This window comes from Panthera tigris, chromosome A2, assembly GCF_018350195.1.
Source record: "Panthera tigris isolate Pti1 chromosome A2, P.tigris_Pti1_mat1.1, whole genome shotgun sequence".
Taxonomy (NCBI): Eukaryota; Metazoa; Chordata; class Mammalia; order Carnivora; family Felidae; genus Panthera; species Panthera tigris.
In genome coordinates this window covers 63096784-63123869 of record NC_056661.1, presented here as the reverse complement: position 1 = coordinate 63123869, position 27086 = coordinate 63096784, and the positions used below count along the sequence as shown (strand labels likewise).

At 47.7% G+C, this 27086-nt stretch overlaps 1 protein-coding gene across 1 annotated transcript in view; it reads right to left on the bottom strand.

Moving 5' to 3' along the window:
- Positions 1 to 27086, bottom strand: part of ABCA13 (ATP binding cassette subfamily A member 13) — a 366745-nt gene that overhangs the window by 125636 nt on the left and 214023 nt on the right. The window contains exons 43-46 of the mRNA XM_042977198.1: positions 15196 to 15297; positions 10082 to 10151; positions 6145 to 6263; positions 2655 to 2742 (exon numbers count right to left, since the gene is read on the bottom strand). Coding sequence (XP_042833132.1) covers positions 2655 to 2742; positions 6145 to 6263; positions 10082 to 10151; positions 15196 to 15297 — 379 coding nt within the window. The remainder of the gene's footprint in view (positions 1 to 2654; positions 2743 to 6144; positions 6264 to 10081; positions 10152 to 15195; positions 15298 to 27086) is intronic.

Genomic DNA, 27086 nt, shown 5'->3' with positions numbered 1-27086 from the left:
TAAGTAAGCAACGCACGCTTCAGGGTCATCTGAAAATTAACATTTCAGACTTAGCAGGGTCCAAAGGACTCTCTTTCTCTCTTTTTCCTTTTTCTTTTCTTTTCTTTTCTTTTCTTTTCTTTTCTTTTCTTTTCCTTTCTTTTCTTTTCCTTCTTGCTTTCTTTGTTTCTTTCTTCCTTCCCTTCCTTCCCTTCCTTCCTTCATTTCTCTTTTCTGAAGAATGATATTTCTATGTTCTGGAAATAAGCTGTCGGATTTCCTTCACCGCCTGATCATACAACAGGACGCAGGAGAATCCAGTAACTGGCAGAGGAAGTTAATCTGCTTCAAGAACACATAACGATAGCTCAAAACAGACCTTTCATGTCAGGAATCATGAGCAATAGTTTCTCAGGAAAACAACTAAGTAGTTGTGAAAAAAAAAAAGAAAAAAACACCATTGGATGAATGTTCAGATGCCCACAATTCCGCTGCAAATCAGAGAAGGTGTGCCAAACCCCAGGCAGGGAAACGTGCCTTCTGATTGGAAGTGCACACATTCTAGAAGGTGTATTGATCAAACACGCTAAACACTCCAGGTGTGAGCAAAGCAGCTCGCGAAGCTCCCAGGACAGACATTCTACAATACGATACGTTTATTCATCTCAGGCCTATTTCCATGCAAATTCTCCATTCTCTCTACAAAAAAGACTGAGAACCGTGCGGAGTCTTGCGAACGTGCCCTGAAACCCAGAGTAAAGGCCTGTAGCTAATTACTGAAAAGCAAATGCAATAATCTGACCCGACATGAGCCGCCCACTGCACGTCGGGAACCGCGGACAGCAGGTGCCTTTCCCAGCCTGCTGCGGTCCCCTGATTCCCGGGCCTCCTGAAAAGGAGCCCATGGCCCCAAGGGCCGGATCCCACCCCCCTGCACGTCCGTGCCTGGCAAAGTACACGCCAAACAACATGAGAAACTGCAGAAGTCACTGCTCAAAACACGTCAGCACAGAAGACTAACCCGAGAGGAACGGGGTCAGGTAAACGCATGAATCACGCACCCTCATCACCAACACAGAGATCCGGGGAAGTCCTAGGCCCTAAGCGTCTGCAAGCAAAGAACAGGGACCCGCTAGGAAGAATGTTCTAGGCTGGTATAGATTAAAAAGGTAAAAAATTCATAGAGGAAATGAACAGATTCTCTCTACCAACTTGGCATATTTGAATACCGGCCATGTCCTATGTTCGAGAAGCCAGCGAATACATTTTAGGTGATTTTTCTACCAACGTATGAATCTTGGTATTCATACCTTTTCATATCGAGCTATAAATCTTCTCCTCTGTGTTGCCTGCAAAGGAAGAGATCCCTAAAGGAGGGCTCTCTGACCATGTCTACACAGTGACTTAAATTCTTCGTCAGCAGTTACCTCGTGAAATATGACTGTCACAACTTCCTTCGGGGATCATAGCGTGAAGCATGAATGTTAATACGTTCCTCACAGATTACCTACTGAAATACCCGTACAGAGCCTTGACGGCACTGAGCAAAGGCCCAGCATGCACCTGCCCTCACCTTTCCAGGTTCCCTTGAACCACGGAAGTCCCATCACAACGCAGGGAGGGCGCCTGCCTGAGCTCGCAAAGGCTGACCTTACTGCATTAATTATACAACGGGGGTTTGCAAAGAGACCTAACACCACCGCAATCGACTCTTTCCAGATTCCTCTCTCAGGCGAGACCCACATCAAACTTGTTCACCAATCATTGGGAACAAAAGCTTTGAATCTCTGGTCTTTTCCCATCTGAAGACTGGGTTGACTTCTTTCCTTGGAGAAGCTTCTGCTGTGACTGACCGCCTCTGAGCTGCCACTGGTGGGTAAAGGCATCTTTCCTCTATTCCAGTTTTAAATGGGCATTTTAAAAACGCCCATTCTCCTACAACTGAAGAGCCCGTTGACAAATTCTCAGCGATGCTAAGGGAAACATTTCTAGTTCGCTGGGACGGTCCCAGAAGGGCTTAAAAACCCAGACCCCTACACGCGGTCCTGGGGAGACAGACACCTCTCCTCTGTGCTGGCTCTGGGTCCCTGCAGCCTTCTAAAGAAGGGGAACTTAAGTGCATAATGGAAGAGCTCCTTAGCCACCAGGGAAATTAGGGGTGCCTTCAGTTATTCTGACAATGGGCGTGGTTAAAAATAGATTATTGGGGCGCCTGCGTGGCTCAATCAATTAATCGTCCAACTGTCGATTTGAGCTCAGGTCACAATCTCACGGTTGTGAGATCAAGTCCCATGTTGGGCTCCACAATGCAGAGCCTGCTTGGGATTCTCTGTCTCCCTGTCTCTGTCTGCCCCGCCCCTGCTCATGTGCTCACACTCTCTCTCTCAAAATAAATAAACGTTAAAAATAAGTAACTAAATAAATACATACATACATGATTGTGTTTTCATTTCCTCTAGTCCCCTCGGGCGAATTCTGGTCTTAACAAAAAGCAGTAAAGTTACTCGCTACATTGCTCTATGGTCTAAAGGTAAGTGACTCACTTTCTCTTTTGTCGACTGTTTTTATTTAAGTTGCAAACACTGGGGCTTGCTCTCAGGCCCACAAACGTATCTGCACGCCGAGCTTCCCCCGACGCTTTCTAACACGAGAAGAAAGAAGAGGAAAGTTATTACCTTTGCCACAGAGTTTTGTTCTGATGTGTTTGCATCTGCACCTTGAACTTGATCGGGGATCTGCACTCCAAAAGACCAGCCTCCAAGCCTGGTAACAGTAACAGGTGTTAGTGCTTTAATCAGCGAGTCCGGATGTCCCACCAGAGGGCACTGTGTCACAGTTAAACTAGTTAGGATAGCCTGAGGACAGCAGCCCCCTGAGCGTCCAACCTTGGTGACATGACCACACAGGTGCTCCGAGCACAGAAGGACACGGCCCGGAGCCAGGCGTCCAGGGAGGACCCCACACACCCAGCAGGCACGGCTAAGGCTCGCCAGGGACGACCCTGCCATATTACAAAGTGTCCTTCCCAGAACTCACGGTTTGTCAGGAGGCGCCGCCCTGCCCAGGACACGGCTTGATCACCTGCATGCTAACGACTTTACTTACTGGTCATCCCTCCCGCACACCAGCTATTCCGATTTACCCGATCCATCCCACAATTCCCAGCCACCCCGCTTGGCATCATTTCGTCTTCCACACTCGGGCCTCTCCCATCTTCAACACAAACGTCACCTCGTCAGGAAGGCGTCCCAGGGAACGCCAGCTGGGGCACGCTCCTCCTCTGTGGGGTTCTCACAGTACCCGACATTTCCAACCATCCTATCAACCCTCACCCCGGGTTTAATGGTCTGTTTAGTGTATCGTTTACGCAGCCGTGTGCGTTCTCCCGGGTGGGGACTACACCTTGTGTCCCCATATCGCATGGGCCGTGTAGCATCTGGAACCCATTCAGCTTCCAAAAATACTGGGCATGAGAAATCAAGGCACAAATTATTTGGGTTATTTTGGCCTGAACTACACTAGTATAAGTTGTTGAAAAGGTGGAACTGGGGATGGGGGGCGCCAGGGGACTCAGTCGGTTAAGCGTCCGACTCTCGGTTTCAGCTCAGGTCTCGATCTCACGGTTTCATGAGTTTGAGCCCCGCATCGGCCTCTGCGTTGGTGGCACGGACGCTGCTTGAGATTCTCTCTCTCCCTCTCTCTGCCCCTCCCCCACTCTCACTGTCTCTCTCAAATAAAATAAAATAAAATAAAATAAAACTTAAAAAAACTAAAAAAAAAAATAAAAGTTGGAGCCAGGAGCCCATTTACAAGTGGTAAGTGCAGACCCCGTGTATATGTGAGTAAAACCACCAGAGCCAGGGGCCACCTGGTAAGGGTTATGCGAGGGAGTGGGGGGGGGGGGGGGTGGACCACCACTGTCTCACTTCTAAATCCCCCTTTGTTCTGCTGCCCAAATCTAAACAAATACCTTTATTTAAAGCTACTTTGCTTTTTTAAATTTTTTTTTAATGTTTATTTCTTTTTGAGAGAGAGAGAAAGACAGAGCATGAGCAGGGGAGGGGCAGAGAGAGAGGGAGACCCAGAACTCCAAGCAGGCTCCAGGCTCCGGGCTGTCAGCACAGAGCCCGACGTGGGGCTCGAACATCCGAACCATGAGATCATGACCTGAACCAAAGTCAATGTTCAACTGACTGGGCCATCCAGGGACCCCTAAAGATACCTGCTTTTACTAAGAGATAATCTTTACCTATAGAAAGGTATTTTGAAAACTTATTTTACACAGCAATTTTGTATCCATTGAAACTAACCTTTTACTGATGAAGCACTATTGTTTGGCTGTTAAGAAAGAAAGAAAGAAAGAAAGAAAGAAAGAAAGAAAGAAAGAAAGAGCAGGCGGGCAGGAGGAAAGAAGAAAGAAGGAAGGAGGAACAAGGGAGGGAGGGAAGAAATGAAAGAAAGAAACAAACAAACAAACGGAAAGAAAAGAAAGAGGACAAAAGAAGGAGGGAGGGAGGGAGGAGGGAGAAAGGAAGAAATGAAAGAAAAAAAGAAAAGAGAAAAGAAAGGAAGAAAGAAAGAAAGAGAAAGAAAAGAAAGAGGGAGGAGGAAAGAAGGAGGGAGTAGGAGGGAGGGAGGAAGAAATGAAAGAAAAAAAGAAAAGAAAAGAGAAAAGAAAGAAAAGAAAAGAAAAAAAAAGAAAAGAAAGGAGAAGGAAAGAAGGAGGGAGAAAGGAGGGAGGAATCAAATGAAAGAAAAAAAGAAAAGAAAAGAAAAGAAAAGAAAAGAAAAGAGAAAAGAAAGGAAGAAAGAAAAGAAAGAGGGAGGAGGAAAGAAGGAGGGAGTAGGAGGGAGGGAGGAAGAAATGAAAGAAAAAAAGAAAAGAAAAGAGAAAAGAAAGAAAGAAAGAAGAAAGAAGGAGGGAGGAAGGAAGGAAGGAAGGAAGGAAGGAAGGAAGGAAGGAAGAAGGAAGGAAGGAAGAAGGAAGGAGGAAAGGTAAACATGTATTTAACTTTGGTTCCCACACTCTGGATAAAAGAAGCCTGAAGAGCAAACTTCCATCAACAGTGCCCTTTCCCTGAGGCAATTTTGCCTTTCCCTGAGGCAAAAGAATAAGGCTTAAGGCATTCCCTGATTCATTCATTCATTCATTCATTCACTCAAAAATGAATTCACTTGAGCGCCTGGGTGGCTCAGTCAGTTGAACATCGGACTTCAGCTCAGGTCATGATCTCATGGTTCCTGAGTTCGAGCCCCGCGGGCCCTGATAGCTCAGAGCCTGGAACCTGCTTCAGATTCTGTGTCTCCCTCTCTCTCTGCCACTCTTCCACTCACACTCTGTTTTTCTCTCTCTCTCTCTCAAAAATAAATAAACATTAAAAAAAATTTTTTTTTTTTTAATGAATTCACTGGAGAGACAATGAGTGCCTTTCACTCTAAGTCCCAGACATACAAACTCCCGCCTTCCAAAAATAGATTCCCAGACATGTTTAATGACATATGGGATGGGACTGGGAAGAGAGGCAGGCAAGTCACGGGGGGGCGGCCGTGTCCAGGGAGGAGGGTGTTACCGGAATGGCAAAGGCTAAAGGGCAGGGGTGTCTGCAGGCCCTGAGGACTGACCAAGGGATGTTCTGTACTGAAGCCACGGGATTTGCTTGAGGTCCTAGGAAATTTGACGGCGTGGCAAATGTGGTTGCAATTTAAAGCAATGAGAAGCACTCACTCCCCATGCTCCTCATCTAGACTCACCCCCTCGGGCTCAGGGAAATTCAGCACAAAACAAAAGCTTTCCAGAAAAGACCTAAGATACCAGTTGCAGCCACATTTGCGTATCAGACGCCCAGATAGAGGGAAATCTCGAGGTCGGACACTACTAAATTACGCTGCTAACTTCGCTGTACTTATTCTCTGAAGCTGTAAAACCTCTTCTAGCTCCCTGAGTGAATCTCCATTGATATGACCCCCCTCCCCCAACCCTCCGTGTGCGAGAGGAACAGCCAGCGGTCAGGAACCTTATTAAGGCCTACAGTGTCTCTTCGGCATTTTTATGAGCATCACGGTTAGCATTCGACGTCTGAGCTTTAAGAACGCTGGCATTCGAAACCATAGGATTTGCAAAGTAACTTGAAGAGCAGGAAAGACCCAGAGCCAGCTTGCACGCACCTCGATTTCTCAGACTGCACCAGCAAATATTCCTCCAGGCGGAAAGCAGACAGGTTCAGCAGAGTGTGGCCCAGGCGGTTGGTCAGGTAGGGAGCCCCAGCACTTCTGTTGGGACACGTCTGTGAGGGTTTCCAGAGAGGTAAACAGAAACACATTTAGAAGGCACACGCGGGTGTACTGATGTTACTTTTCTTAAAATTTTTTTAATGTTTAATTTATTTTTGAGAGAGAGAAAGAGAGAGAGAGAGAGACTGTGAGCAGGGGAGGGGCAGAGAGAGAGAGGGAGACACAGAATCCGAACCAGGCTCTGAGCTATAGCACAGAGCCCGACGAGAGCTCGACGAGAGCCCAACACGGGGCTCGAACTCACGAACTGCCTGTGAGATCATGAACTGCGCCGAAGTAGGACACTTAACCGACTAATGCACCCAGGTGCCCCTGATGACGTTACTTTAAATGCGACATTCCCTAGCTCTCTCTTTTTAATAAATTATCCGGGGCTCTTCGTATCTTCTGATTTCTCAATCTAAGAGTCACCTGCCTTTGAGAATCATACCCAAATCCCACCATGACCTTTGCCATCAATTACGCTCTGGAAATCTCCATCCTTTTCTGTACGAAAGTGTGGGTGGATTTGTAAGAACTCAAAAGGGAAAAAATACTCTCGCTGAGGGGATGTGGCATTCGATGGACTTGAAAGAGTCAGAGGCAACTAGCTGAGGGACGGTCAGCGGGAGAATTCCAAAGGCACGTGTTTCTCGCACGAGAGCCTGAAGTAGAAACCAGACGGCCGTCCAGCACTCACGGGAGGCGGCGCCCGCTCAGAATCACGACAGTCACGGCATGGAGAGGCCCTGCCCTGCCACCGTGGGGATCCAGAATCTGCTTCCCAGGACAGTGCAGGAGTGATCACACACCAGGGAGCTAACACCACCAGCAACCCTCACGTCGGCCTCTAAAGCGTGCTCTCCTACCTGCACAGTGCAAATGGCCCCAGCCGCCCCCACTGGCGGTGGTGTGTTGGTTCAGATGTCCAGGAAAGAGCTGAGTAAGAGCTGGAGATAAACTTGAGACAGTGCTTTCAGGCTCTCGGTAGAAAGGATGGGGGAGGACACCGAATGGAATAACTGTTATCAATTAGAAGTCGGCCAACATTGGTGGTCTCGGGGCTGGGTTCACCAACACCCTTTACGGGTTCCCTGCCTCCAGTCTCCCTTCCAATCTGCCCACTGCATCTGGACGCATCTCTCCAGAAAGTGCCTTGCATTTAGAGGACTGCCTTGCAGGAAAATTCAAATTCCTCTCGAGAAGCTGGGTCCACTAGAAGATGTCCTCAGTTTCTCTTTCTAACCCTATCCATTTGGTTCTGTCAGAATAAGACCCCTGCAGTAAGCCGAACGATGGCCCACGGAGGTCCCAGTCTCGGGAACCGGTGAAGCCCACCTTCCGTGGCAGAGTTGGTAAAGTAAGCATGTTGGCAAGGGGAGATTCTCCTGGGTCGTCAGGATGAGCCCTAACGCAGTCACGTGCACCCTCGGAAGAGGGAAGTGGAGAGACGGGAGGAGGCAGCGTGGCCACAGAGGCCGAGGCTGGAGGAGGGCAGGCAGGAGCCAGGGAGTGAGGCAGCCGGCAGAGAGGGGAGGGCCGGGAGCAGACCCCCCCAGCTTCTCCAGGGGGAGCGCCCTGATTTCAGCCCCGGGTATGGTTCCAGGCTGCAGGAAGATGCAGTTCCTTACAGCAGCCACAGGAGGCGAACACAACCCCCACACACTGTCCGTGGGAAGCCATGCTCATTCCTCACGGCAAGTTTTTGGTCCTACTGTGCTGTCCTCCAGGGACAGTTAAGCCCCAAAACGTCTTCCCCTCGTCCTTCGGAGCCAGCTCACTTACAGTCCCCTCGGAGCTCTCCAATGGCATGTCTTCGAATAGCCCCCTCAGGATCACAGCCGACCCCGCAACATGGCTGTAGGGTTCGGAGACACTCGCGTGTTTGATAACAATCCAGTGCACTGGACATAATCCCACACAGCAGGCTTCTGGGCAAACGTATGAATTTTAGGGGAGAGAAATATTTCGGCTTCTGCCAAAACACTGGTAACTGGGCTCCGCGTGATCGCCGGAGAGCAGGGAACTGGCCGTGGGCACAGGCTTTCCTCCTGCGCACCCAGTGCGGCTCCTTGGAGCTGGCCTGCGGGACGGCGCCCTCCTCCTGGGGCAGGCACAAGTTCCACCTTGACGTCCCATCTCCTGGACGGGAGTTCTCCACCTCCCAACGTGTGGGCCAGCATTTCTCAAAGTGCGTCCCCAAGGAGCACAGGTGCCACGGACAAGAAGCAATCATCAGTCAAATAATCCGCGGAAAGTGCTGCGTGTGATGTAGCCCACAGTCAGTGCAGGTGCAAGGTCACGTCACCAGGAAGAGTGTCACCAGGCTTGTCCGGCCCTCGGGCTACTTGACACGAAACTTTTTTCCCTACGGGCATGTTACTGAAATCGTACATCAATTTCGGAACGTCTCCATCCACCGTTCTGGTATTTATTCATTCATTCCTTGGCCACTGATATCCAATCTAGTTACAACGATCGAAGGCAGCTTGTAATAAAAGGCATCGCTGTAACAGGATGATTAAATCAGGGCCACACAATAAGAGCAGGGAATGAAAAATTAGTGGTTTCATGACGAAACGGAATAACCAAGACAGGGAGGAATCAATCATTGTGTCCAGAAACTCTCAAGCTAAAGAAAGCTGGGTTGTCCCCACCGAGCAGCAGGAAGCACAGCTGAGGGTATGTCAGCCTGGGCCACAGGGACACCTGGGGAAGTCACCGAAGGCTCAGGTCGCTCACCAGCCGCGTGCCCTCCCCAGGGCTGTGCCAGTGCGCTCAGCCACCTTCCCACACTCCGCCAGAGCAGGAAACAGGTCGTGTCCATCCAGGACAGAACCTTCAGCCCCCTGTGCCGCTAAATGCAGAAGCCCCCGGAAACGTGTTCATCAGGAGGCCCTTTCTTTCCTTAACAGATCCTCAATCAACTTAAACTGAGATTGTTCCTTTGCCTTTTTTTTTTTTTTCTTCTGTAAACTAGGATAGCACATTAGCTTGTCGAGTGCAGCTAACAGGCCTATAGCTTTTCATTAACTAAACTTTGGGGATTTCCTCTGAGGGCAGTTCCAATCAGTTTTCCAAATAAATTTCATTCCGTTCTCCTGTGCAGGATGAATCGCTAAGGCCCCTGTCCAACCGTGGGATACCTACCTCTGCACGTTTCTGTGTGACTCAGCCATAGTCCAAAGAGCTAGGTGATATTTTAGCTTTTTTTTTTTTAAGTTTTTATATATTTATTTTGAGAGAGAGAGAGAGAGAGAGAGAGAGAAAGCATGCATGAGCAGGGGGGGCAGAGAGAGAGGGAGACACAGAATCCGAAGCAGGCTCCAGGCTCTGAGCTGTCAGCACAGAAACCGACATGGGGCTCAAACCCACAAACCGTGAGATCATGACCTGAGCTGAAATCAAGAGTCAGATGCTTAACCAACTGAGCCCCCAGGTGCCCCAGTATCTTAGATTTTAACAGGTAGCACAAGACAAGAGGTTCAAGGTCATCCTGCCTTAAAATTCGGGGAAATTTCCGCCAAAAGGCAATTCTAGCTTCTTTATCATGAATTGAAAACCACGGACTTCTTTAATAAATGCCACCGGGGACATTAATGATCGTGAACAGCAGGCAATGAATAGCAGGGCCACTGCAGAACCCACAGAACATCCACATCATCGTCTAAGTGTCCACTCTGTATAATGAAGCTTTTCCAAAAACCAGCTCATCAGGTCAACCACAGACTCACCAAGTTAACAAAAATGAAGACCTTAGAGATGGAGTGAGCTCATTTCTGTTACTTGAGGTTGAGACTTGGAAAAGATCAAACACGCTGCAGAAACCTACCAGGCAGGTGCAGGAATCCTGGACTTGCAGGTGAGACGGGGGGTCCACTCGCCAGCACGAAGAGTTCTTCCTAACAAACGAAGGAGAGACTCGGTGATCTTTCCCATTACAGAGCTATTTGGTTCCCTAAAAGAGAGTTCCATCAGCCTCCAGCTGGTCCCAAGATAATCTCTCCTGCTGCAGAAGGCAGGGCTCTATTTCATTTGTTTTCCTTTGAGATGCTAATCTGAGGACAATGTTTTATCACAGTGACAGTATTTCCATTCTATTAAATGACACTCACTTGGCTGGCTGTATAATCCACTACCACACGGCTTCCGGGACGTTCACGGTGGGTGGGGGCAGCACGCAGGCTTGTCTGGATCCGCAGGCACCTGGTCTCAAAACACCAGGTACTTTGGGGCGCCTGGGTGGCTCAGTCCATTTAAGCGTCCGACTTTGGCTCAGGTCACGATCTCGTGGTGCACGAGTTCGAGCCCCATGTCGGCCTCTGTGCTGACAGCTCAGAGCCTAGAGCCTGCTTCAGATTCTGTGTCTCCCTCTCTCTCTGTCCCTCCCCCACTTACACTCTGTCTCTCTCTCTCTCTCTCAAAAATAAATAAACATTAAAAAATTTTTAAAAAATGAAAAACCGAGGTAGTTTGAGCACCAAGGCAGCAATTAATAAGCACAAGATGCTGCTAATTCCTCGCGGTGACGTAACACAGCGATTTAATCGTCCTTGAAAGAAAACCGATGATAACACTTCCACTATAAAGAAACACTGCACAACAGAAACCGACGAAAAGCACCTGCCTAAGGGTTCCCAAACCTTTTATTCCCAAGCTCCCCCAGAGCTTCTTCTCTGGTAGGACCCATCCTTGGAATTTCTTTTTTCTTTTCTTTTTCACTAGTGCTTGTACATCAAAAGTCGCTTTAGTAATAAGTACAGTAAAACCTTGGTTTGCGAGCGTAATTCGTTCCAGACACATGCTTGTCATCCAAAGCACTCATATATCAAAGCGAATCTCAAGAACCACTGACTCTGCTGTGTTCATGCGATGCTTAGCATCACATACAACTCATGTTGTGAGACATTGCTCGTTTATCAAGTTAAAATTTATTAGGAATGTTTGCTCATCTTGCGGAACACTCGCAGAACACATTCCTCGCAATCCAAGGTTTTACTGTATTCCTATCCACTCAGAACTTGGTTAGGAAGGGGGGAAACGCACATTTCCTAAACGACAGGCACCCTGCCCGACATGTTTGCCAAGACTTCTCGCTGGCCCCACTTTTCAGAAGAGTCCGTGGAGGCTCCGAGAGGTCGGGTAGCTCGTCCAAGATCACGCAGAGTAAGACAAGTGTCTCACGCCCTGAGCCCACGCTCACGGTCTGGGCTGCTCTGCTCCAACATGAAAACACCAAGGTGCCAAATGTCCAGTCCCATGACAAGAAACTCCTGCACTCATTGCTTGCTGACCTAAGTCCCTCGGTCTGTACCAGAGCGAACTCACTTTCCTTGAGATCTGCAGACCACTGGCCCTGAGCGCCAATGGCCAGACTCTCCCAGAAGACAAAGCCTAACCACATTCGAGAACAGTGCAGGCAGATACCAGCAAGTCTGTCTGGGAGCATGTCGGAAACGGCTGACCGCCCGGGCACCTGCTTGGCCTGCATGCGGCCCCCCCTCCTCCCTTTTCCCATGCCTTCCCCTCTGAAAGCCTCCAGCTTGGCCTGGACAGGGAAGACGGCCGTTGGGACATGAGTCCACCAACCCCCACGTGGCTGGCTCCCAGGATAAAGCGAACTTTCCTTTCCCACCAGCACTGGTCTCTCAATACTGGCTTTCCAGCAGCGAGCAAGGGAACCTGAGTTCAGAGCTGGAGCTCTGTCTGGTATCAGGGCCACCCTGTCATCTGAGATGACCGCTGCTCTTTCTAGAGAACCGGGAGCCGCTGATGCAAAAAGAGCAGACGGTAATTGCCCCCAACACACAGCTAATACATGGTAGAGCTGAGATATGAGCTCAGGCAGCCGGTCCCTGAATCTGGGTTCCCCGCCCCTTTACCTCCATGGCCAATCTGCACACTCTCTTTGCTTTTAATGTGCGACCTCCACATCCGTCTTGACAGTCCCCTCTGAGGGAATGTGTCGCCAGCCATTCCTAGTTGTGAGGACCTAACATCAGGAGCGCCAGGAACCTCAGACCACCAGGATGGTTCCTCATATTGTAGCAACATAATCATGGAAATAACCTTACACCTCTCCCCACCTGGCTTTTAAAGTTCAATGGGAATATAAAATTTGCTGACTTCTGCTTTTGTTCCGTGTAAACCATTAATGAGAGTGGGAGGGAAAAGGGACCATTTTATCTCAGAGACGTAGGAGAAAGTGTCACCAGACTACAGCCTTTGCGACATGAAACTAAGTATTTAAATCTACCGGTCAGCTCCTAAAAATTGGCAACTTTGGTACATTTTAAAATTTAAATTACACATCATCTACTATTATGAGAAAGACTTACATTTCGAGTCGGGTTTATACCATAATAGATTTTTCTGGAGCTCTTTATTGCCTTCCGTATGAAAAGAAGTAAAAGTCAAGAATTCATCATCACACCCTCACATATGATGCTCCGAGAATCTCAACAGAAAAATAACCCACAAGCAGAACCCCACTCATTTTTTTTCTTTTCCTCCCCCCCCCCCCACTCATTACTTTAAAATGTTTCCTCTAATTCAACAGCTAAGTGATTGCTCAAGCCAACCAGGAAGGGAAAATGTCCCTGAACTAGAGATATCCCTGAATTCAATACTAGTTTATAGTTTATACCCACAGAAGGAAACTTACTGCAAAGTAAGTAAAACCTTTTGCATCCATCTGGGACCTTAGTGAATCAAACCTTGTTTTTGTAACATGGGCAGAAAGTATTAATATAAGTATTCACAGTGATGGGTTCAGGGAAGGCTGCCCCCAAAATGCTACTGGGGCATATTGATTATTTTGAATTAAAGTTACATAAGAAAGAGCCGGTGTGAGCCAGGCACTGTCTGACCCTTTGTCCTGAAAGCCGGAGATAAATCTCCCTGTGAAAGGTACTCTCTCTCCTCCTAGCTAGAGAAGACTGTATAAAGAAACCTTGTTACTTCTTTACTGATTCCCCACCCCAAGCCCAAACTTCTTTGTCCTGTCAATTCATCACAAATGTACTGTTTCTTTGTGTAAAAGGTCTAAGAGTTGCCTGCTTTGGTCACTCCTTTGAGTCTTTTATTTCCATGAGCTCCCGTACATGCTAATTAATTTTTTTTTTCTCCTGTTAATCTGTCTTATGTCGATTTAATTATTAGACCAGCCAAGGAACTGGGAAGGGAAGAAAGGAAAAGCCTTCAGCCCCCAAAATAGCAGCACTCTTGTATGAGGCAGCCCCCCACCCCCACCTTTTGTCATGGTGACCAAGAAAAAAAGGGCAGGAGCGTTACAAAACAGGAATGAATGGGTTAAGAATTGACCAGTTGGATTTCACAAAGAGGAGGGAGAACACCAAACCTCAGATTCTGGAAGGAAAAGAAAGGCTGAGGAGAAAACCAATGAGGGTGGGCTGCGGGCAGGGCTGAGGATGGGGCTCCAGGCTAGGGGAGGGGGGGTTACAGGGAGCCATCGGGGGTGGCCTGAAAGGAACTACAAGGGAAATCTGTGTCTAAACAGAATTCTGAATATGTTCCACTGTCCTCAGCACAGATTCTACCTTTCTCCCCCCTCTTGAGAGATTTGATAAAGAAATGTCCTTTTATCTGCTCTGTCTCTATGACAGGTGGGGCCAGCACTCCAGGAGGCTCCAGGAGGGCCCCGGGCTAGATGTCAGTTGCTCAAAGTGTGCATTTTACATCCCGCCTGCTTCAGGATCGCCCTAGAAGCTCCTACCCCCGACGAAAAGTCTTTGTTTTTCCGCAGAAGACATCTCTGAACCCACTACTTCCCTCTCGAACTAATTGCCAACATGACTAATGAGCCAGATGTGTCATCACAAATTAGAAAAACGTATTGCCGATATTGCTTTACTGTCTGGATTTTTATATTTATTACTTAAAAACAGACGCTTTGGTCCTTAATACATCATTATGGTTTTATCACTCTGCCCACGTGCTCTACCCAGAACTGCAAATTCCTGGAGGAGGGCCAGATCCTGTAGCTATCTCGATTCCTATGACTGCAGTGTATTTATAATACACCCTCAATTAATAACAGTCAAGCAAAATTAGAAAATTGCGTACGGAGAAAGGCATGCTTTAACAAGTTTCCATTAAAAAGTCATCTCAATATTATCATTTTCAAATCCTAGAAGAAAACAATGTTCAAAGTAATTCACCCCCAAACTCAGGAAACTTTTAAAAGTTTCTCTTTTGTTTTTTGTCAAAGTTTATTTATTTGAGAGAGAAAGAGAGAGCATGCGTGCACACATGAGTGGGGACAGGCAGAGAGAGAATCAGCCCTCCTCGGGGCTCAGACTCACAAACCCTGAGATCATGACCTGAGGCTTAACCAACTAAGTCACGCAGGCACCCCATTAAGTTTCTTTAGTTAAAAAAAAATACCATCTAGGGGCATCTGGGTGGCTCAGTCGGTTGGCATCCAACTTTGGCTCAGGTCATGATTTCACGGTTCATGGGTTCAAGACCCACATCAGGCTCTGTGCTGATAACTCAGAGCCTGGAGCCTGCTTCCGATTCTGTGTCTCCCTCTCTTTCTGCCCCTCCCCCACTTGTGCTCCGTGTCTGTCTCTCTCTCTCTCTCTCTTTCCAAAAATAAACGTTAAAAAATTTTTTAAAACATATGATCTTTTCATATGTACAAGTTTGCCCTAAAAGTAACAGTTTAATACATATTTCATATTTTCTTGCTCCTTTACGCTTTTTACCTTTGGGTTTTGTCACACAAATTGAATGCTATTAATTATTAATTGATGTTTCTGCTACAATAGAAAGCATACCCACGAAGCCTGTCTGCTACTAACCTACTGGTTTGGCTAATGTTCATTTCACAAGATGGAAACCCTCCATCAGAGCTCCGAGTTGCACAGGAGACGGTGCTCTGGGTTGGCAGCTTGCACCCTCACAAAGCCATCAGATACTTACAGGTCTGGGTGTAAATTGGGGTTTAAACCGTCACAGAGCGGATCTTCATCTGCAAACGCCCTCAAAAGCACGTGGATGAGCTCCTGGTCCTCGGCCCCACTGCTGCTCACCAGAACACAAAAGAAACAGGGTGGCTTTGTTAGTACTCCCGGCTCAGATCACAGGACAGCCACCCTGGTTGAGTTGATCCAGGCAAACGGTTCTTAGAGCAATGATCTCAGCTGTAGAGTTTGTATGGTAAAGCCAAATCAGCAATAAGACTAAGGATTTTTTTCGAGGTGCCTGGGTGGCTCAGTCGGTTGAGCATCCGACTTCGGCTCAGGTCATGAGCTCGCAGTTCCTGAGTTCAAGCCCCACGTTGGGCTCGCTGCTGTCACCCTGTCAGCACAGAGCCCGCTTCGGATCCTACCTGCCCCTCCCACACTTGCACTCACCCAAAGATAAAATATTAAAAAAAAAAAAAAAAAAAGATTAAGGATTTTCTCAAAAGCAAAGTATTGCCCACACAGATACGCATTTTTATATATTTGCATTCACAGTGTATTATGTTTCTCATTTTCTTATTTAATATTATAATATTACCATCTTTGGCACTTTTGCGTGGTTTCTAAAAATGAATTTTAAAGGTTGCATGATATTTCATCCTATTAATATGTTAAAATCTATGAAAAAAATTCTCTTAATGTTGCAGCTCTGGTTTGTTCTGCATATTTGTTCTATGAGATAGCCCTGCAACGAAACTTTGTACTTTCATGTGTTTTGTTTCTTTATGTGAGCTACATGGAACAACACTTTCTTGGTAAGAAGTCCTCAGCATAGAATCCTGGGTGTGCTTTAAGTGTACATTGAATGATAGTATTTATTTAACAGGCACAAGCTTCAGAAGCTTGGTAATAGTTCAAGCAGCGTTAATAGATGATAGATAGATAGATAGATAGATGACAGCTAGATAATGTGGTAGGGTACCCTCCCTAGGTTAAAGAAAACGTGAAGGTAACCTGGCCATGTGCGTACATGACAACATCTCTCGTGACCTTGTAACACGAGACCACTTCATCAGACTGCATGTTTGTGGGTTACCATATATGGGAGACAAGTAAAAAATACACGCCATGTGGCGTTCAGGGCTCAGTTCTCTGGGTACGAACCCAACTGAGCCGTGCTGGCACGAATAAAGTTGCTTCCTGGAAAGAAAAGCCTCTGTGTCATGACTCTGTGCAAGAACCCTGCTACAGGTAGATAAGATAAAAGAAAAGAAAGAAAAAAGAAATTTTAAAAAATAGTTCAGCGTTGGTGAGAACCAAGGCCACCAATACCGAATTTACTTACTGAAGACACCGTCAGTGATAAGACACACTATCCCTCGAGCTTGACAGAGGTGTGGAAACAATCTCTATATTAAATTTTATACACCAATTGTAAGAGACACCTTGACTTGAGAAAGCGTACAGGAAACGATCATTTAAAGCTGTCTGAAATGGACTGATAGGGAATGGCCTTATTTAAGTTAATTAAAACCCTGAATGACTGTGTTTACAAACGAAAATGTATTACTTTCTAGAACTTACACCGTGTCGTTTACAAAATGCTTTTGAATGGACGTGATCGTGATCGGGAACATTTATTCCCAAGATAAAGAAAAATGGTGTATTATTAGCACGATAGATTACTTATCTGAAAGTGACCTCAAATCTCTTTGGAAAGGAGCTCATAAATTAACAAAGGCACACAAAGGTTTATTTTAAAGAACTTAAAACAGTAGCTTCTCTTTTTCAATAGTTTTTTGTTTTGTTTTGTTTTTTGTTTGTTTGTTTTTACTGTTTATTTCTGAGACACAGAGAGAGCAAGCAAGAGAGGTGGAGAGAGAGTGGGGGCAGAGGATCTGAAGCAGGATCGGTGTTAACAGCACAGAGCGGGGTTTGGGGCTCAAACCCGCCAACTGCCAGATCATGACCCAAGCAGAAATCAATCTGGACCCGCCCCGACCTCCCAGCCCCGCCCTATCCCACCTGGATCTGACTCGACCCTCCGCCCCGCCCTAATCCACCTGGCCGCGCCCCGCCCCGCACAGCCCCACCCCATTACATGGCCTTCAGATCCCGCAGATCAGCCCTGACCTTGCAGCTTCCCCGTTTCCCTGTTGGTCGCAATTCATCTGCAGCATTTGAACTCTGGATTCCTTCTCCTAAGAGCCCTCTGCCGCCTCCTCCTCTCCTGGTCCTGCCCCGAAGACATCACTGGCTTTGAACTGTGCGCCCCTCACCATGGAAGAAAACAACCCATGAGAGAAAGGGCACAGGCTCAGAACGGCGGTTGGAAAAGAAAGACCAACTCATTACACCGAGTTAGTTTTGTGTTTCTGCTGAGGACAACTTGGTGTTCAGGGCCGTCACTGTGCAGAAGCTTGGGATACACTGCTACGGCGTCCAACACAGAATAATTCCTTCTAGGAAAACGCCATCTTCCCCACTGCATACAATACAACAGAGGCGTGAAAGCATTCAGGTGGTTTACAACCAGCCTCACAGGATGTGCGACAGCTCTGGACAGAAATGCGCAATAATGAAGCATGCTGAAATTTACGGCACAGAAATGTCTCCTAAGTAGGCACTGTGACCTCCCTATAAACAGCCTTCAAGTTTCTGACAAATGAGAAAACACTTTTACAAGCAAAGAGACATATTTTCCACTGAAATGGTGCCCATAAAAAGAAAACATTATTTGTAGCATCTGTGGAAACACTCTGGATTGCTCTCTTTTGACCTATTAATCCGAGAACAAATATGAAAGCTTAAAATACTTTTTTGTGTGAAAAACATATTGATCTATAAAGTGGTTTGCTTGGAATAATTACTAAGGGCAAGTTTAAAAGTTATTTACAGTTTACTTTCTACTAGATTTGTGCTTAGGTCTAGAGGTCACAGTTAAAAACAAAACAACACTGGCTTTAAATTGTCCCTGTTGTCGTAAGAGTCAAACGCTTGTTCCTATGGCTTTTTGTTTGTCTTCAAATTCTTGGCCATATTTTAAAGTGCTATTAGAACCATGTGAAATCTGTCATTACCAGACTCTAGGAAGTGAAAATTAGTGCTTAATTCTGACTCCTGAGGCAGTTCCTAAACAGCATACTGTTTCTCTCTCCATGTTATCCGCAAAATTTACTGTGCATCAGAGTGACCCAGGGGGCATGCTTGAACAAACGCGTTGTCCTAACACCACCCCAAAGGGGCTTCCAGTTGTTAATGAGAGCCCCCTAAACTGGAATCCACAGGTCTGATGCCAAAATGATGAAAATATCAAGCACTCTAAAGACAAAGAAATCCTACAAGATGACAGACAGAAAAAGTTGCCTAGGAGGGAAAGAGAGTCAGAAAGACTGAAGTGAACCAGACTCCATGCCTGGAAGCTGCAAGGTGATGAACCACAATCTACCCACGGCTCTGAAGAGGCCAGCAGGCAGAGAGGCCGGTTGCAAACCCAGGTGTCATCCACAGAGCAGGGCAGATCTGCATGACCTCCAAGTGAACCAGGAGAAGGGACAACAGGAAATAGACTGAGGTCACTTAGGAGGAGAGAGAATGCGCGTCGGGGCGAAAACCTTTGCTGTGTGCTGGCACACCTATAAAAGCATCGTACACCCCCAATTTAGCGGACGTGCGTAACACGTGGTCATGTGCAACATATGGATTCTTAGACTAGAAGGGAATATGCCACCAAAACATGCTCTTTGGCATAAACATTTTCTTGAGCTAGTTATTTTATTTTTGTTAATGTTCATTTATATTTAAGAGAGAGAGGGAGAGAGAGAGAGAGCACGAGTGGGGGAGGGGCAGAGAGAGAAGGAGACAGAATCTGAAGCAGGCTCCAGGCTCTGAGCTGTCACCACAGAGCCCGACACGGAGCTTGAACTCACGAACCAAGCGATCATACCTGAGCTGGAGTCGGACGCTTAACCAACTGAGCCACCCAGGTACCCCTTGAGCTAATTATTTTTAAGAAATACACGAAAGCACTAAACAGGTGCAAGATTATAATCACTTCGGGGGCGCCTGCGTGGCTCAGTCGGCTGAGCGTCCAACTCCGGCTCAGGTCATGATCTCGAGGTTTATGATCTGTGCTGACGGCTCAGAGCCTGGAGCCTGCTTCCGATTATGTGTCTCCCCCTCTCTCTGCCCCTCCCCTGCTCACACTCTGTCTCTCTGTTTCTCAATAATAAAAAAACGTTAAAAAAAATTTTTTTTTTAAGTTTACAACCACTTTGGAAAAGTTTGGCATCACCTCCTGAAATAGAAGGATCACATACTCTACGCAACTGATCAGCAATTAACATTTCTCTGAATGAACCCCTAAGAAGCTCTTGTATATGTAAAACTGGAGGTATGTGTTAGAATATTCTAGAATGTCCATGCAGCACGGTTCACAATCACAAAAAAAACTGGAAGGAGCTCATGCTGTCCATCATTAAAAAGGAAGATTAATAAGTTGTGGTGTACAATTCGTACAGGGGAATATTGTGCAATATTCAAAACAAGGCATATACACCAACACGCAACAATATGGAAGAAGCTTAGTGATGCGCTTATTAAGTGAAAAAGGTCATTCTCAGAGAAATGGTATTCTTTCATAAACTTAACAGATAGAAAATTGGAAGGTGTTGAGAGCAGAGGCAGGGGGGGTGGGAGAATGGGGTACAGAATACAGGCACAGTCCTAGCCTCCGCAGGCTTCACGCGTGCTCATTATACAATCAAACCCAAGCTAAAAAAAAACAGACGAAAATAGGCTTCGTGTGGCCAATCCAGCATATTAAAAGCTCTGAGAAGTTCAGAGGAAGGTAACCTAATTAACTCAATAGCAGCTCAATCAATCCCAACAGGAAGATGGATGGTTTCGTGGCCATCAGCACTGATACCCAGAGGAACAGTCCTCCACAAGACAAGTTTTAAGAAACACCACTATAAACTAAACCCGATTCTATCGCCGCCCACATTTTCAAGCCTCATCGTGCCTCCCTCCATTCTGCCTGCAGGATAACGTCTTTTCTACTTGGGATGCCTTCCAGCACCTGTACACTCACACTTGTTTCTTTCTCTGTCTGAAGAAGCATCTCCTCTTGCCTGGGCAGCACCCAGGTATCACTGAGGGCTCCATTCAGGTGCCACAGCCTTCAGAAAGCCTTCCTTGACCCCCGCCCCCCGTCAGATGGAGCCCCCCACCCGCTCTAGTACAACCCCACACGGTACAGCTACGCCTAGCGTCGCATTTATAAGACTCCCTGTTGATGTGTTCGTAGGGTTATCTCTCAGCTCGACTGTGAGCTTTCTGAGAGTTGGACTTGTGTCTTTGCAGATGTGTGTGGAATGAGAATTAGATCCGGGAAGCCTGAAGGTACTTTCCATCTCGCTCCCCAGCTAGCATGTACGAGAACAGGGTCTTCAGCATGAGGACCTGGTCAGAAGGGATTCTTCTGTGTGTGTTTATTTTAATCTCATGCCACCAAGAGATAGGACAGAGTCCTACGCAAAGCACTAAGTTCAGCTGAATCGGGCCGAAAGACTGATCACCTGCAGGCTCTGGGGGAGGTAAAAATGCTTCTAAAGTTCACGGTTGGGGAGAGAGTAAAAGCTATGAATTGATTTGTGCGCAAATATTTTAGGGATGCCTGCTCGGTGCTGGGCGCTGTCCAGGGACAGTCAACTTGGTCTGGGCTATGCCGTTTGCCATCTGTCTTCTCCCACTGGACTGTGAGCTCCAAGGATGCTGAAGGTGAGCATCAAAAAGAGAACACAGAGGGGTGCTCAATAGGGGCACGGAGGTGCCCACGTGGATGGAACTTCATAAAAAGATCACGTGTAAGTAGAACCCAGAAAGAAACAGCCATACCGATGAGTGGGGCAAAGAATGCTCTTGGGGGTCAGAGACTAGACACGCAAGGTCAGGGCAGAGTTTGGATATTCCATGAGCTGGACAAAGCCGAGTGTGAGGGTGGACCGAGCGGATAAGAAAAGGGCGGCCAGGACATGAGTCGCGAGGGGCAGTCAGCACCTCGAAGGTTATTCTGCCAGGGAAATGTTTTCTAGAGCCTGCTGGTGATCGCAACATGCCTCTCCCATGCCATCCAGCAGCACAGATGAGGTATTAGGTCCACTCCAGGGTGTAAAACCAGCTTTCATCAAGCACTGAATTTCTTCTGGGAAATAGACCAATTGCTTTCCATTCACCATCTCTGAATCATTCCCACAAAATAACGTGCCACTATTGTCTCACGAGAATGGTACCGAGTACGTACAAAGGTGCACGTTCATACAGAGAAATAAATCATGAAGTGCTCACGGTGAATGTTGGGAGGCCGCTAGTTAACGACACCCAGTATGTCTCCATATGCCACATTCCAGGCACCATCTTGCACACCACGGGGGGGTGAAGACCCACCATCACTGTTAAGTCTTCTACTAATTTTAATGTCCGGTTGCCCTTCCGCAGCCAACAGAAGGGCATGGTTTTTTATAAAAAGCCAAGTTCCTCTTTTTTTGAAAAGTGACTAAAAATGTGGCCCAATCCAGTGGTATCTGATAAGGAAGTTACCCTGAAAACGTACGGTGGGATAAACAGTGTTCCCCCCAAATTTCACGCCCACCCAGAAGGTCAGAATGTGACCTTGTTTGGAAATAGGACCGGTCCTTGGAGATGTAGTTCGTTGAGACGAGATCATACAGGATGAGGGTGGGCCTGCTCCAATATGGCTGAAGCCCTTCTAGGAATTAGGAACTTTGAACACAGGGCCACGCGGGGAGAAGGCCGTGTGAAGACAGAGGCAGAGTGGAGGGGTGCCCTCAAGTCCCAGGTCTTCTTCAGGTGGGGACTAGGGGCCAGGGTGAAGTCCATGTTCAGGTAGGACCCTGTGGGGTTCCCCAACGGGGTGAACATAGCAGCACATCAGGAACATCGCTTCCTGTAAGGACTGAAAGCCCAGCCTAGAAGACGGAGGGGGCCATGGAGTTTCCTCCAGATATTCTCAACTGCATGCAGACAGTTGTCTTTCCATGGTCCATGTTTTGTATGCTCACTTGAAGCAGAGACCTGTCCAAATTAATTCTGGAAGACTTTTCCTGCTTCATATTCATTTGGTTGTGTGTGTGTGTGTGTGTGTGTGTGTGTGTGTGTGTGTTTATATATTTTTGAGAGACAGAGGGCAGGGGAGGGAGGGACAGAGAGAGTGGGAGAGGGAGAACCCCAGGCAGGCTCCGCACTGCCAGCAAGGAGACTGATGCAGGGCTTGAACCCATGAACCATGAGATCATGACCTGAGCGGAAACCAAGAGTCCAACACTTAACCGACTGAGCCACCCAGGGGCCCCAGATTGTTGAATTCAACTTAACAAATACTTAATGAAAGTAACCTTTTCTAGACCCTGCGGCAAGAACTAACCGTAGAGAGACATTAGGTCTCACTCGTGACCCTCAAGGGAGCCACCGTGTAGGAAGGCAGGTGGGGATCTCCAGCCATCGGTTAGAGCACAGGGAGATCCCCGTGGCGTGGCAGACACACAGAGGAGAGGGTGGAGGCTGAGGATCCCGGGAGGAGGGACTTCTCAGCCAGACTTGAAAACGTTCTTATTTCGCTGGGGACATCAGGGGAGTGAGCAGAAAAGGTGATTTTGGGTTTCCTTACACATGGAAATGTGCAGCTGCATCCCATCCTGCTTTATTATTTTTAACGTTTCTTTATTTTTGAGATGGTGGGGGCGGGGGGGAGCAGAGAGACGGGCAGAGACTCCCAAGCAGGCTCTGAGCACTGTCAGCACAGGGCCCGATGCAGGGCTTGAACTCGCAAACTCTGAGACCATAACCTGAGCTGAAACCACGAGTCGGATGCGTAACTGACTGAGCCACCCAGGCGCCCCTACATCACATCCTTCTGATGCGCAGAGCCCGGGGCCCATGGGGCAGCTGAGGCTGAACCTCACGGAAGCCTGGAAGGCTAGTGGGCCACGTTGGGACGTCCAATCACCACCCCGCGGACAAGCGGGAGCAACTCAAGGGCCTCCAGCAGGCCCTTCAGGTCCCGCCCCCGCATGGGGTGAGGAGCGAACATGGGGTGCTCAGCGGTGCCGAGGCCACGCTGTGGCCTGTGCTCATGCTGCATCACCGTCTGCCGGCTTCCCTGGGGCCTGCCCTGGGCCAGCCTGCCTCCGCCCTGAACAAGCCCAGAGTCCCTGGCACCTCTCAGTTTCGGGGTCCCCAATGGGGAGGGGGGAGTCCCGAAGCCCTCTGCAAACAGCAATCAGCTGGTAAGGCGTTCAGGATAAAACAGAGCCAGAGGCTTGGGTCACAAACTGGTTGGTGAGGACCCGAACCAGTGCAGACACATTCCCTGCACGCGGCTTTTCTCTCACAGGTGTACCAAACAGCGTGTAGGACGGCTGTCACAGAGGCTTGGTCACAAGCAAGCACCTTCCTCCGCCCCGCAGCTGGCCCCCAAGGCATCCGAGTCAGAGACCTCTGGGCTACAGACCGAGCCGCCAAATCCCCAGGTTTTCTGGGCTCATAGAGCACAAAATCCTCTGTGAGCCACACGGGCGCTGTCTGCTCCCATCACTCCTAAAAGTGACAGAAGAGAATCTCTCCAGGGCATTTTTTTTTCATTTGTGTTTTCTTTTTTTTTTTTTTCTAATATATGAAATGTATTGTCAAATTGGTTTCCAACATTTGTGTTTTCATGAGGATTTGCATGCCTCAAGAAATGTTAAGTAAATTTAATGTAGGCATATAACTGCATTTTCTCAACTCTTAAGATTTGAGAGGCATGAGGATGTACTGAGAATGGTCAGCACACTGATAACAGGTTTCCAGGGGCGCCTGGGTGGCTCAGTCGGTTAAGCGTCTACTCTTTACTTCAGCTCAGGTGATGACTGCAGAGTTCATGAGTTCAAGCCCTGCGTCAGACTGTGGGCTGACAGCACGGAGCCTGCTTAGGATTCTCTCTACCCTCCCCCACCTCACATGTGTTCTCTCTCTCAAAATAAATAAATAAACATTTAAAAAATAAGGAAATGAAATAATAATAATAATAAAATTTCCATGTACCATCTAAGTCAACACAGAGATAATGCACCGAATGGTTTTTGAAAATCAGGGGCGCCTGGGTGGCTCAGTCGGTTAAGCGGCCAACTTCAGTTCACGTCATGATCTCACTGCTTGTGAGATCTAGCCCCACGTCGGGCTCTGTGCTGACAGCTCAGAGCCTGTAGAGCCTGTTTCAGATTCTGTGTCTCCCTCTCTCTCTGCTCCTCCCCCACTCACACTGTCTTTCTCTCCTTTAAAAGTAAACAATAAAAAAAAAAAAAGAAAAGAAAACAAAAAAAAAATTTAAAAAGAAAACTACATGCAGGTCTGACTTTAAAAACCTGTTAACCAGGAGTTAGGCTAAAGAGAAAGTAAGGAAACATAATGAAAATACTATGTAGCACCCCATGGAGTTCACCCATAAATGTTAGAAAATGGCAATCTGCCCACATTTGAAGTAACAAAGCGGGGTGAGCCATCGGCTGTGTGTGTGCTTGTGTATATGCACCTGTGTATGTCTATGTGCGTGCACTTGTGTACGTGTGCATGCACGTGTGTGTGCACATATGTATTGCGTGCTCGTGTGTATGTGTCCGCATGTGCATGTGTGTGTGTGCACCTGTGCACGTGTGTGCGTGTGCGTGTGTGTATGTGTATCTGCAGCAAATCTGGAGGAATAAGAGCAGTGAACAGCTGTTCTACACAGGATATCGTTCCTGTGCTAAGATTCAGACGGTGGCACTCAGATTCAACACAGACAGAGCTGTCATGTAACGTATCACCCACTGGAGGACACTTTGGGGAGTGAGCAGGACAGGTGTAGTACGGATGCCGAGAGAACAGGACTGCTTTCCCGAGCAAGCCAGGGCACATGGTCGTCCTGCCGGGGAACCCGGTACACAGGAGGAAAGAACAGTGATCTCAGGGGAGAGCAGTTGTACTGCCAAACAGGAGGCTGGTCACCCCCCTGCCCTCTGATCTGGGGCAGGCACGAGAAATGTAGAGAACCGGAAGCAGGAAAAGTTTCCTTCTGTATGGACCACTTCTGGCAACATCTTCGTTTCTGCCTCCTAACTAAGGACACGACTATTCTACCGAAATACAGACTACGAAAACATACACCCGTTCCTTCTGCTGAGTCTGGAACGAAAGAACAGAAGAGGGGAGTTCGGAATCTCCTCTGGCTCACCTGCAGCAGATGGGGTTCCACCTGCACCATTCTGAGAAATGGAAACAAACACACGTCCACCATGAAAAGACGAACTCTTAGAAACGGCAGAAAATACTACAATATCCCTCACTCATCTCATTTAACATTAATTACTTCCTTAGATGCCCCATGTCCCAACACAGCCACACTGGGGTTAAAGATTCAACATACGAAAGGGAGGGAGGGGATTGGGGTGGCATACACACCCATGGGGCTGATAGCGGCCACAGATCCTCGGTGGTCCGTGGCCTGCCTGACAGCGTGGCTCTAATCTGGGCCTCTGTCTCGGCACAAGCTTCTCCCTGGGGGTGTGTCTGTTCACAGGGTGCCGAAGGGCAGCAGAGAAGATGCCCCTGTGACTTAAGGATTATCTTGATCTGAAGGCAACTGAGAAGCAGATACAAGAGAAGCTCTCTGAGCCCCCCCTCATTTGCCTAAAGGCAGGACACAAGTTTGCACGTGGCCCCTTCTCTCCTCTCTACCAGGAGAGACACAAGGCAATCACCAGCACCAACTCCAGGCCTTTATCAGCCCAGACACGCACGAAAGGAATCCATACAACAAACATTGCTACATAGCCCTGTCTGCCATTCGTTCCTTTATATATTTCCCTGCGCACAGCTGGCCGTTCCTAAAGCTCAAAGCCCTTTTCGTCTTGTCACGTCTCTAAAAGGTTTTGGTTCCTGGGGGTGCCTGGGGGGCTCAGTCAGTTGAGCATCATCCAGCCCCACGTCAGGCTCTGCATTGACAGTGAGGAGCCTGCTTGGCCTCTTCTCTCTCTCTCTCTCTCTCTCTCTCTCTCTCTCTCTCTCTCTCTCCTCTCCTCTCCCTTGTGCATGCTCTCTCTCTCTCCCTCAAAAAATAAATAAACAAAATAAAATTCAAATCAAATCAAATATCTGTAACTCTCAGGCTCCAAATAATTTTGGAATGTGTGACTTCGATGAAAAATGAATGCTGGGAGAGCAGGGGCAGATGTTTTCAGATGAAAAACCGTGGCCAAATTAATAAAGCAGTGGAGAAGGGTTTCAATCGACTGGAAATGGACCCCGTAGAACGTGCAGCATGTGATGTTCTCACCTGCCTCAGAAGGAAGGGATGAAGGGATGAAGGCAGGACAGAAGAGGTGAAGGGGCAGGCAGTCCGAAGGCATGACGATGTGGAACACACTCGCACAGGATGTGTGGCATTCGATATATTCACACGGAGTGAAATTTGAAATAACCGAGAAATAGCTGGGGACATTCAATCTCAACAGCCACCAAAGAGCTGCCTAACAAAGCAGTGAAAGTCCAGATATGGCTATAAAAGGGATACTGAAAATGTGGAGAAATGAGTTCTCCCTCCACCAAGAGCTGCACGTGGCATACAGCAGGCGCATAACACATGCTCGTGACTAAAAGAATCAATGACTCCATGCTCATATATGCTGTAAATTGGTGCACATCGATACGAATAATTTGGCAATATCTACCTTGAAACTGTGGGTGCCTGTTGCCCCCAAAACTTCCAATGGCAATGTATGATAATAGAAACAATTAGCTCCATGAATCCGAGCAAAGGGATTCCTGCAGACTTGCCTGGAACAGGAAAGCTGTGGCGTGCCTGTAGGCGCC